At 50.8% G+C, this 12410-nt stretch overlaps 1 protein-coding gene across 3 annotated transcripts in view; it reads left to right on the top strand.

The window, feature by feature from the left end:
- Uck2 (uridine-cytidine kinase 2) overlaps nt 1-12410 on the top strand; it is a 59812-nt gene that overhangs the window by 38748 nt on the left and 8654 nt on the right. For all 3 annotated transcript variants that reach the window (XM_052200114.1, XM_052200116.1, XM_052200115.1), the window contains exons 2-4: nt 6945-7104; nt 7874-7970; nt 9506-9648. In XM_052200114.1, coding sequence (XP_052056074.1) covers nt 6945-7104; nt 7874-7970; nt 9506-9648 — 400 coding nt within the window. The remainder of the gene's footprint in view (nt 1-6944; nt 7105-7873; nt 7971-9505; nt 9649-12410) is intronic.

The following is a 12410-nucleotide window of genomic DNA, read 5'->3' as shown; positions in this document are numbered from 1 at the left end:
TTAAAAAAGACTCCACGAGGAAGAGACGGAGAGAGGGAGGTTCTGTTTCTCTCCAGCCACCCTGTACCTGGACATTAGACATTAGATGCTGGACGGGAACAAAAGAAGAATTTGAAAATGACCTTCCTAGGCAGGTGTCTGGGCTTCCAGTGCTTGCCCACAGAGCGGAAGGAGAGGCTGCCGAATGCCGTGTGCACCTGAGCGCCTCGTCTGTGTGGTCCTTACCTCTGGAAGATTTTCAGAGGATCCCCTGATGCTGCTCTGCCTTTCTCTGTCCCCCCCCCCCTTTTTTTTTAATAAGTGTGTATTGATTGGACAGGATGATGGGCTTTGGATTTTCATAGGCGCACATTATGCACTTTGGTCATTTACCCCTCTTGCCCCCGCCCACCGGTGATTCTTCCACTATATAAACAGGAGAGGCAGTCAGCTGCCTTTTTTCTCGTTTGTCTGCGCATCTCACTTTTGTCATAGGTGTCTTCCCTGCGTAGACGCCAGGGGAGAGCAAATGGGTAGGTTTTGTGTCCTCTCGGGGCAAGGTACCCTGAGTATTGAGTTTCACCACTCCAGTTTGTCTCTTAATCCCCAGGCATCCTCAAGGGGAAGGACCTGGGCTAGCCCCACTTGTGTCCTGAGGTGAGAAATTATTGACCCTCCAGTGTGATCTTTGCTCTCTGCCGCCCGCTTCAGAAAGGACTTCACCAAAGCGAGCCCAGGCAGCTCCCTTCCGTATTTGTGCACAGACACGATTCCATATTCCGGTGGAGGGAGAGGAAGTGGAGGCAGAAAGAATTCATTTCTTTATACAGGACGGCTGAAGTCATTTCTGCAGAGTGACTGTTTAGAGTCACTGTTACCTCATGTGAGGGTAGCTTGACCACCTGCATCCCGAGTACACTGCTGTGGGAGAGTTTGCCTTCGCCCAGCTGCTGACCAGACAGGATGACTCTAGACCCCGGTTCTGTGTGAGCCATTTTGTTTGGATGTAGAGCCCCACAGTTTATATTGCTGACTCGTTCGCCCCGTTTCTTCTTTCTGTGTTGGCCATTTTTTCTTGTGGCTACGGTCCTAGTATTTGGACCGAGAGCATTTGTAAGGAGACTACTTACTCTTGACTAACTAATGACTAACTCAGGACTGGTAGCTTCTTGCTGGCTAAGAGGGTAGAAGTGCTGTGTTCTTAGCTCAGTCCTTCTGAATGGGGTCGGTTGTTCCCAGCACGAGGCCAGCCCACGTGGTGTGTTAAGCTCTGCTCTACAGCTCCTTCCCAGTAGAACCCAGCAGGGGCTCACCTGCTGTCTAGAGGAGCCATCTGTGCCTCCTTAAGCAAGTGCTCAGACGCCTTTTAACCAAAAGAACTAATTGTGGACAATCAGCAGTGGCTTACCTTCCCCTCTGCCCCCCATAGTGAAGTATTCCTCAGAACCATTAACTTCCCAAGAGGCCTGGCAAGCACCTGCTTTGCAGACCCTGCAAGGAGAATTGCAGTCTTACCAACGATGCTGGATTTGAACACGTTGACACTGAACCCCGTTTGAAGAATCCCCGGGCTTTCTATCCACCTGGCAGGCCTGCAATAATATGAGCGCCCACCCACCACCCACCCACCCACCCCCAGCCAGGCTCGCCTGAGCTCAGAGCCAGGCACAGCTGCTTTTGAGTGGGTGGTCATAGGCAGAATCGCTCACTCTGCCTCTCTGTGACTCAGTTCCCTGTAAGAGAGGAGAGTGGCACCCACGTCATAGGATGGTTTGAGGGTTAGGGTGTCTCTGTGTCATAGTCAGGCTTACTATTGCTGTGATGAAACACTGCGGCCAGAAGCAACCGGGGGCGGGAAGGGCTTAATTAACTCACGCTTGCTTAGCATTTTTATCACCAAAGGCAGTCAGGACGGGAACTCAAAGAGCAGGAGCTGGGAGGCAGGCGCTGATGCAGAGGCCATGGAAGGTGCTGCTTACCGCCGCTCCTCGAGGCTTGCCCAGCCTGCCTTCCTACAGCAGCCAGATCCGCTGGCCCAGGGAGGGCACCATCCGCAATAGCCTGGGCCCCACCCTAGCAGTCACTAATTAGGAAAATAAATGTCTTGCAGGAAGGAAGTCTACAGCCTGCTCTTGTGGAGGCATTTTTCTTTTTTTCCCTCTATCATCTTCATCTTCCTCTAACTCTTCCTCTCTAGCTCTTCCCCCTCCTCCTTCTCCCCCTCCTCCTCCCCTCCCTCTTTTTGGAGACATTTAAAAGATTTCCTTTTCTATCTAGGAAGACTGTAGCTTTTGTCAACCGCGTCACCTGTACTTGGATGGAAGGTGTGTGTGTGTGTTTAAATCACACCTATACTTAGTGTGTCTAGATCATAGCACGACAGCTGCTTGTGTAGCGTCTGCATCGCATTAGGTATCATAGGCTATCTAGAGAAAACTTTTAAAGTTCACAGGAGATCTATCTATCATCATCGGTCTACCTCCCTACCTATGTATCTGAGGATTTTCTTTATCACAGTGATAGAAATGAAAGTGGACTGCCCCTCAAGGCCCTCCCCTCTGATACTGTCCAGTTCACAGACACTTCCAGCCTGACTTTGGAGGACTATTGTGAACATAGCATGCTCTTCCTTTTATCTGATTTGTGAGCCCCGACTCTCAGACTTTGTTTAGCTACTGTCCATCTTTAGTTGCTTCAGGGCGGCTGCTGAAGCTCCAGCTCTTGAGTCCTCACTAGGAGGAACAAAAAGAGGCGGTACTTAATTAAGAGGTGGAGCTTCCTGGAACCTTCCGCTTAAGACCTGTACGTATTAAAGTGACCAGAATGTAGCATGATGACACAGTGCAAGGAAGGGTAGAAAATGTCAGTGCCCTGCTGATGCTCAGGGCTGGAGATTCAGAACACACAACCAGCCGTCCCTACTGAGTATTTAAGTGATTGTGTCTGTTGGGATAGAGACTCTAGGAGAGACTAGTCTAAACCACGGCTGATGCTAAAAAGGAGCTGTGGGCACTCTACAGGTGCCAGGTTTAAAGCAAAGGACCTCTGCTGAACTGAGACCCCCTCCTCCTCCCCTCTGTGCTACAGCTTGGTCCGCCCCTGGAGAGAAAAGCTGATTCCTGGGTTACTGGAATGGTCTGGGCCTCTTTGTGGTATTGGAGAACCGTATGCATTTGAAGCAGTTGAGCACGTTTCTCGTTGCGATTGTGTCTGGTCCTTGAGCACACAGTTGCTGTGCTTCGTAGTTGGTTTGCCTGCTTAGCATCGCATGGTTTTGGGCTAGCCACTCTTAAGACTATATAGATGGCTTTCAGCTACTCTAGGGAAGGAAGCATGAGTGGCACCTCTCAACTATGGCCACAAGGTTGGATTGATCCTGTTGGAATCAAACAGATTTGAACTTTGTTCTCAGTTGTGGCCAGAGCAAATTATGGGTGTTTTGATGTTCTCATGCCTGTAAATTAGAGCCTGTGAGTTGTGTGAGGAACACAACCCCTGAGCCCAAAAATGTGATGTAATGTCTGGGGGCAGGGGCATGATTTTTTTTTTTTTTAATCTTGAGATAGAACTTAGTAATCATATTAGCAGGGAAAGACTGAAGTAATTGGTGTGACTTATTCACAGTACCAGGGCGAAGGGGCCAGATGGCCCTTCATGGCCTTTTCCCACCACCAGATGATGAGGTCAGTTGAGTTCAGGGCAAGTGTTAACTGAGAAGAAGGAAATGATGAATCTGCTTGCCTGCTGATTGGCTCCTTTAAGCCTGGCTGACTGGTTGCTAGGCTTTCCTTCCCCCTGATTCTGAAGTAGCCTCGACAAAATTAGACAGGTAACTTGATGGGATCGTGGCACGCTGGGCAGAGTGGCCCTTAGACAGGATGTCTCTTGTGAGGCTGCAGGGACAACCCCCCCCCAACCCCCCCCCCCCCCCAGCCTTTCACCCTTCTAAGGGTGGGGGCCACCAGAGCTCTCCAGCCCTGTCCTTGTCCGGAGCGTGTCCATCCTGGGGTTGGAGGGTCTATGACAGAGACAGAGCAGTCCCCAGGGCTCTACCTCCTCAGCAGTATTGGCACTGGCTGGGAGCCTCATAGGGGCTTAGGCCTGGGAAGACACACTGCTAGAAATGGAATAGCCAGATGGTGTCTGGGCTGTAAGAGCCGACTCTCGTGTGAGGATGATTTTTAGAGAAAAAGCCTTTGCTTATTAACCAGGATCCGCAGCAGGCTCGGCATCTGCCCTTTTAGGAACTGCCAGCTGGAAGGTCCTGGTGACGAGCTGACACACTGGTGCTTCCCGGGGGCCAGCAAGAGTGCCTCTGAGAAAGGAAGCCATTGTTGCGCACTTCTGGAACACTTAGCCTGTGGATCCTGGCTCCCGACAACTGGGACTTTTGTGTATGCAGGCCACTCCCCTGCCTTTAGGAATATGAAATTCTGTGACATTTAACGCAGACAGGGAGGTAAGGATGCAGTGCAGTGCGGCTGGACAGTGTTCTCTGCTGGAAGGGGGAGACTTCTGTGGAGGACCTCGGAGCCGATGCCTGCCCCCTTCAGTTCTGGATGGACGAAGAGGCATGTGCTTGTGCGGAAGCTTGATCAGCCCCGAGACTGAACAAGCGTTATACTTGGTTGTATTCAGACAGCAGCTCACAGTGGCAACTGGCATGTCCACTTTTTAAAAAGATTTGATTTATTTTGCTTTATATGTGTGAGTGTTAGGCCTACATGGGTGTCTGCCTGTACACAACAGGCGTAACTGGTGACTGAGGAGGTCAGAAGGTGTCAGATGCCCCGGAAGTAGAATTGTTTTGAACCACCATGTGGGTTATTCTGGGAATTGAACCATGTGGGTTCTCTGCAAGAGGAGTGACAACTCCCCAACCTCTGCACGCGCGCGCGCGCGCGCGCGCACACGCACACACACACACACACACACACACACACACACACACACACACACACACACGCACACCCTGTTTTCTCTGTGTAGGCCTGGCTGTCCTGGACTTGGCTCTGTAGACCTGGCTTACCTCTCAGACCACTACCCGCTTTAAGAGAAGTAAGTACTCTTAGCTCTGAGCCACCTCTCTAGTCCCCTCTCCGCCCTGCTTTTCAGTGTGTGGGGATTGACAAGGGTCTAATTGTTCTGGTGACCCTGTATTAATAAGGATGGAGCAGAGCGAGGTGGCACATGCCTTTAGTACCTGCACCTGGTGGACAGATCTCTGAGCCGGGCTGGCCTGGTCTACAGAGGAGTTCGGGAATAGCCAGGACTACATGGAGAAACCCTGCCTAGGAAAATCAGAGAGGATGAAGATACTGCAGGCAAACTCCCTCAGGCTGTGCTAGACACCCACCGTGTTGTGCCCCACCCTCTCCCCATTAACACTGACTATCTGTTGAGCTCCTGTACTAGTGATTTCCTTCATATACGGTTAGGCTCACAAAACAGCCCTGTCCCAGTCAGGGATTACGAAGAGTACTTGACCATGGACTTTTTAGCCTACTCATAAGTGTCACAAGAGGGAAAATCACTTTGGAACAATAAAACTGCAGCAAACTTAGACGACAACTTATTCAAGTTCCTCCTTCAAGGATTCTTACCAGGTTGTGTGGCTGTGCTGTGCAGAACAGTCTGATAGATAAATACAGACCAGTGCAGTGAGCGGCTGCCGTGCTCAGGCTCTGATAAACCAAACGTTTATAAGAATTGTAACTTTAGGCTTTAGTGTGTGTGTGTTGTGCTGTTAAAATCAGGTGGCAAAGTTTGTAAAACAGGTTTAAAAGCAAAGCCACGCCTGGAAACTGTAATATGTCAGGGCTGAGCTGTTGCTTCTGGAGCTTTTCCTAGCTCTGCAGACCAGGCTGGCCTCAGACTCAGGCCTTGGGCCGCCTCCTCCCAGAGTGCTGGAACCAAAGGCTCAGTGCACTTTTTATTATGTCACTACATCTGTGTTTAGTGTGTGTGTGTGTGTGCATGTCTGTGGAGATCAGAGAACATCCTCATTTAGTATGTGCGTGTATGTACATGTCTGTGGAGATCAGAGAACATCCTCATTTATTATGTGCGTGTATGTGCATGTCAGTGGAGGTCAGAGAACATCCTCATTTAGTATGTGCATGTATGTGCATGTCATTGGAGGTTAGACGACAACTTATTCAATTCACTCTTTTCCTTTGGCCTCGCTGGTCCACCACAGGCTACAGGCTTGGTGACCAGTGCCTTACCCACTGAGCCATCTTGCCTGTCTGCTTCTGGAGCGAGTTGTGTTTTAAGGTTTTATTGCCTATTTATATCTACCTGCGTGTATCTGCATGCCTTTAAAAGCCAGAAGAAGCTGTTGGCTTCCCTGAAGTTAGAGTTATGGGTGATTGTGAGCCACCCATCCAGGGTGCTGGGGGTGGAACTCGTGTCCCCGGAAGAGCAGCAAGCACTTCAGCCACCGAGCCGTCATTCCAGCCCAGCACCGTGTCTCATAGCCCTTGCTCTGCTCGCACTGATGAGGCCGTGTAGGGGCTGAGTGCCCGTGTTTACTTAGTCACTTCTTGGTCTGTCAGCATAGCATCAGTTCCACTTTCTACGCGAAGATGGAGTAATACTTGGCATTCCATTTTCATTCACCAGCTTGCAGAGAGGAGGTAGGGCCACTCACTGCCTCCACACCATACAGCTCTGAGCACTCAGAGCAGCAGGGGCTGAGGAGGAGGAGGAGGAGGAGGGGGGGGGGACCATGGGATCCCTAGACCTTCCTTTCAGCAGGCTGGTTGGTCTTAGGAGCTTTTTTTTTAAAGATCCCAAATCCTGCCCCCACCCCCAGGCAGTGTCTTATTGTTTTAGTTGGCTGTATATTGTCAGAGCTGCCGGCGTCTTCCCTCAGCCTAGAGATGTGCACTTCCTTTGCCCCAGCACACTCCCACACACACACCACGCCTCTTATTCACGGCTGTCGTCTTCTCTCCTCACAGTCCTCCGTTTGTGCTAAGATCGTCCAGCTTCTGGGGCAGAATGAAGTGGATTACCACCAGAAGCAGGTGGTCATCCTGAGCCAGGATAGCTTCTACCGAGTCCTCACCTCAGAGCAAAAGGCCAAAGCCCTCAAGGGCCAATTCAACTTCGATCACCCGGGTGAGTTGGCAGTTGAAAGCTGTGTGTGTGTGTGTGTTGAAGGTGGATCAGGTGGTGGCCGTGTTCACGAGGCTTAGCTTCTCCCAGTCTGTTCCTCCTGTCCACACCATGGGGACCTAATGACCAGCTTGCAGGGCTGTCATATGCTCAGAGGAAAGAATGGGTTTTGGAATACTTTGCAGAGGACTGACTGAATCGAATGACAACCATATAAACTTGGGTAAAGATGGGCCAGCCCCAGGAGCAAAAACACCACTGGTCCTTCTGATGTGGAGCAGCCTTTATCACCTCCACCCACCCCTTAACCCCCACCCTGCCCCATGTGTTCTGCTTGGCGACCACCAAGAAGGGAAATGTGGACCTGTAAACGTGCTGCTGGCCTAGATCAGCCATTGCTCCTTCAGATCGTCTGGGCTTCTCATTGTTGGGAGTCAGCGCTGCTTGGCGTGGGACTTGTGGCTCTTCTTAGTCACAGTACACTTTCCACTTGGCGTGAGCCAGTCCCAGGCCGCCCAGCTGACCTTTGAGGAGAGATGGGAGGGGGGCCTGTCAACACCAAGTATAGGATGTCAGCAGAAAACAACACAACAGGTCGGTTTGCCAGAACTCACTCACATACCCTGTTTTAAGATCCGGGGAGTGTTTATATTCTATCATGGGTAGGCATTGGCTTTGGAGAGGCAGTGTACTTTGGGGTGTTTGTTCTGGTTTTAGAACAGGTTACTTTCAAACCCAGAGCTGTGTTGATTAAGAATTTGATTTCCTTCAGATGCCTTTGACAACGAACTCATCTTCAAAACACTCAAAGAAATCACCGAAGGAAAAACAGTCCAGATCCCTGTGTATGACTTTGTCTCCCACTCACGGTAAGCCAGCCAGGTTGGCTGGAGCTTGTCAGCTCTTGAGGCTCAGAGCAGCCCAGGTGTGCACGCTGCCTCCTCCCCCGTCGTTCGTGGAATACTTGGAGGATGGGGTTGAACTTTTGGGCAGGAACATACCACACTCCAAAGCTAGTCCCTGCTCTGCAGACAGCATCCAGACGTTAGCTCCAGACAGACTCCCCATCTCTGCTGAAGCCCTCCTGCCTGTGGCCATCCATCCTAGGGCGTAATTAGAATCCGAGCTCACTCTCCTTGTCCTAATATGAAGATGCATTTGGGAATATTTACTCTTGTTGGCCAGCTATGAGTCTTCAGAACTGGTGAGCATATAAGTCCTTGGGACTCTGCAGCCGTAAGCTGAACTTGTAGATCGCCTGTTCCCAGGTGTGGCCTCTGACCTGAGTTTGTAGTAGCACTATCTGTGAGTTGTTAGGAAGATTTTCCCGTCGGCTTTTCTTTCTTCTGATTACTGTGCCATTCTTGAATTCTTTTAAAACAGGAACTAAGATCTCTTACTAGATGTTCCTGCTATTATAAGCCTAGTGCTCACCTCTATCTACATTATCCTTTTCTACATGTCTGAGTTCTTAGTGCAGTGCACACATACATAGCCTGTGCCTTCCTCATAACCCAGGGCATGAGGGTATAGCAGGGGTTGGGACAAAGGAGGAAGATGAGAGGGTGAGGGTGCAGTGAGTATGGCCAGGTCCTGCTCTATGAGGGATTGGAGAACATTAAAACTAAGTACCCCGCTAACTTAGAGTGGTTTGGGAATGTTAGCTCGCTTGTAGACTGACTGTACAGTGTTAACAGGAGTGAGAGGCAGTGAGAGCCTATAAGGAGGTGTAGGGCAGATACTTTGTCAGAGACTAAGAATGCACTGAAGGGGTGTGGGGCAGAGGAGCCCCAGGCAGCGTGGCTGTCCAGACCCATCCCTGGACCACTGTGCAAGGATCTGCCCAGCCCTGTGAGTGAATGAGCTGTCTGTCACAAGGGATGGGGGCCCTTGGAAGAGGTGGGCGGAGAACTCGGGACTCCCGTCTAGGGCTTTCTCGTTCATCACAGCACACTCCAGAACTTCTCTTCCCCACTCTTTCCCTTGGCTCTTTGCTCCCCTTAAGTTGCCTCAGGTAGGGAGAGTGGGTAGACGTGTGCAGCAGTGGGTAGGGGTATGTAGCAAGGACTGAATACCTGGTTCTTAAAAGTTCAGAATGCTAAGTTGCAGAAGTGCCAGGCATGTCAGAATTCCTGGAGATGCCTTCAGAGAAACTAGAACTCACACCTGTTTTTGTCTCGGTCTGCATCCTTCAACCCGTTTTATTTAAAGAATGACTGCCACCAGTTTGTCCTAGCCCTTGTCTGCATGGCGGTGGCCTGAGGCCTCTGGGGCTAAGAGGCAAGCTCCTCTCTTGTTGTGGGGCTATAGCAGGAGAGGACCCAGAATTGCAGCCCAGCGGATGCTCTGATCTTGCAGTCGCTCCCTGGTCATTTAGCTCTGTCACTGCTCTCTGTCTCTGCAGGAAAGAGGAGACGGTCACCATCTACCCCGCAGATGTGGTGCTCTTCGAAGGGATCCTAGCCTTCTATTCCCAGGAGGTCCGAGACCTGTTCCAGATGAAGCTTTTTGTGGACACAGATGCGGACACCCGTCTGTCTCGCAGAGGTGTGTTCTGTAAGCTTCAGATGTTCTGCTCACTTTGGGAGCAGATGGATGGGAGCCCAGGAGAGGCACATGCATGCCTTTCCTGGATCTGAAGTGAAACTTGGACCTTTCCTAATGCAGCTGCGTGGCCCTGTGACCCAACCAAGTTATATCAGCCCAACCCTAGGATATCCTGCTACCCAGTGTTTGGTGATATTTAAGAAGGGATTAGTACTAGTCACTTTACTGTTTAGGTAAAGAAAGGCTTGTTTGGTCACGAAGGTTAAATAAGGCTAGTTTTATTGGGAATCATGTAGCTTAGATGTGTATGGGTTTTTTTTCCCCATAGGATGTCAACAAAAGATGCCTTGGTCCTGGAAGTAACTAACTGTAGGGCGTCTGGGGACAGGGACCCCCATGCCTGCAGTGCCCAGTGCCCTTTCCCACCATCTGCTCCTCATATTCTCATTCCCTCGAGCTAATCCTGGAGCCAGGCCTTCCCGAGAGTGGGCATGTGCTTGTGATGAGTCTGTGCATCCTCAGAAACCGCAGAACTGGGCGAGGAGCTGAGTGGAGCCATTTGATTCCACTGGGAGGATTTGGAGGGGGAGAAGGGGGGGAGGGGAGGAGGGGGATGGCTAGGTCATAGCGATGAGGTGGTACAGGCATTAGACACACAGTGGCCTGCTGAGGGCAGCACATGGATGGAGCATACAAGAGAGACTAGATAGGAAGTGGCTCGGGTTAGGGCTGTAGCTCAGCTCAGAGGGGAGAGTGCTCACCTAGCACCTGTGGAGTCCAAGTTCAGTCCCCAGCATCACATGAACAGGCGTCCTATATCACTGAAGCATCCGGAGAGGTAGAGGAAGGAGGGTCAGAAATTCAAGGTCATCCTTAGCTAGTTCAAGGCTGGTTTAGACTCTGTCTCCAGCAGATCCTAGTAGGTGAGTTATTGGACATTCTAGGAAATAGGTTGATAATATATGTAATATGTGACATACAATATATATGCTATTATATATATATGCTATTATATATATATGCTATTATATATATATTATTCAGCAAGAGCTGTTAATAGAAGCAGAACTGAGAGAAATTAGTCCAAGGGATGTTCCTGCCAAGGAATGGTGGGGTGCATGCTCACTTGGAACCCCACTTGAACTCTTACGCGGGGGAGCAACGAAAGTATCCTTATGTGGTGGGGGAGATTGATGGGAGAGACCTTGGCTCCAGCAGGCAGGTCCCTCTTCCAGCTCAGTGATGGTGGTGGCTCTCGGGATGCCCAGGCTTGTGTTTCTTTATGGCCCCTCCCCACCTCAGTGCATCTGACCCAGTGGCCGGCTTGCCACCTCACCTGTAAGGGCAGCTCTTTTCCTCACCTATGGCTGCCAAGCTAAAGAGGCAACATAGTACATTAAAAATAAAATAAAATAAAAAGAATAATAATAGTAATAATATATCAAAGCCAGGTGAAATGCACTAAGCCTCAGGCTTCATTGCCTATGGATGCGTAGCCTTGGGCAAACTGTGTTTGAACCTTTTTTTTTCCTAGCACACAGTCATCCGGGGATTGGTCCTTCAGTCCTTCAGTGACTTCAGGGTTAGAGATGATGCAGGGAGAGTGCCCAGAGGCGCAGGCGTTGATGTTTGCTACATGTGAGGTCAGACTTTTGAGAGGGAGGGGCTGGTATCCTCTCTGCAGTCTAGCTAGGGCCTCGGGAGGGTCTGACTGAGAGGCTCACTAGGCTAGCAGGTGGGACTCAACCCTCCAGGGACCTCAGAGGAAATAGGTGAGTCTTGGCTTCTGACTAAAATCAGGTCATCACGATCCAGGTTGACTAAGCATTCCCCTTCCCTTTCCTGGCCTAGGGTGGGGAGAGGGTCTTCACATGAATATGGGAAGTCCCTGAAGTGATGAGGAATCTGGGAGATCTGCTTGCCTCTGCCTCCAAGGGTTGAGATTTAAAGGTGTGTGTATCCAACTCCCCCTGGGGTTCCCTTTGGCCAGGGACTGTCTGCCCTGCCCGTTGCTGTCTGGGTAACTGCTGCCTCCTCATTTCAGATGTGTCTTTACAAGTCCCCATCTGCCAAGCTCCTTCTTCCCTGGTGGATTTGTGGAGTTTTCTTACAGGTCATTTCTACAAGTTCCTTCTTTCCAGGCGTGACACAAAGCACACTTGGTGTATGCTTGGGGTTCTGGGAGCTGCAAGGCCGGGGGACAGTGAGTGTAGACAGTAGCAGATAGAGGACTGGAGAACATTCTGAGAGAGTTGCGTGCTGTGCTTCCGCCCACTGTGCATAACCTAGGCTAGTTGTGCTAGGTATCTAACATACCGGCAAGGGAGGAGTGGGTTTTAGAATCCCGCCCATGCCGAGGGCCCTCCTAGATCCCCTTACTCTCTGTTTACTGAGTGCTTCTCTCTGCTCCTTCCTCCTGGCTGCTCTTAAGCACCAGGGCATTTAGAGCACTGCTGGGCTCTTCCAGGCAGGCAGGGAGCTAGCGCACATGCAGCTTCCTGCACATGACTTCGTCGTTCCAACACCAGAGCGGGGCTCAGGCTGGGCTGCAGTGGGGTGGGGTGGGAGTGTTGGTTTTCTGGAGTTGCCGGTTTGTGCCAAGATCTTGTTCTGACTCAGCCCTTGGTCTGGCTCAGCTTCTTGGCAGTGCTGAAGGAGCAGGGCATTTCAAATGCAGTGTGCTGGCTGGCCCCAGCATGCCCTTGGCCATGGAGCCATCCTGGTCTGTTAAAGGTGACAACTTATTTGAAGGCTCTTGGGGA

This window comes from Apodemus sylvaticus, chromosome 12 (assembly GCF_947179515.1).
Source record: "Apodemus sylvaticus chromosome 12, mApoSyl1.1, whole genome shotgun sequence".
NCBI lineage: Eukaryota > Metazoa > Chordata > Mammalia > Rodentia > Muridae > Apodemus > Apodemus sylvaticus.
Note: the sequence above shows the minus strand (reverse complement) of the source record. Positions and strands in the feature narration are given on the sequence as shown.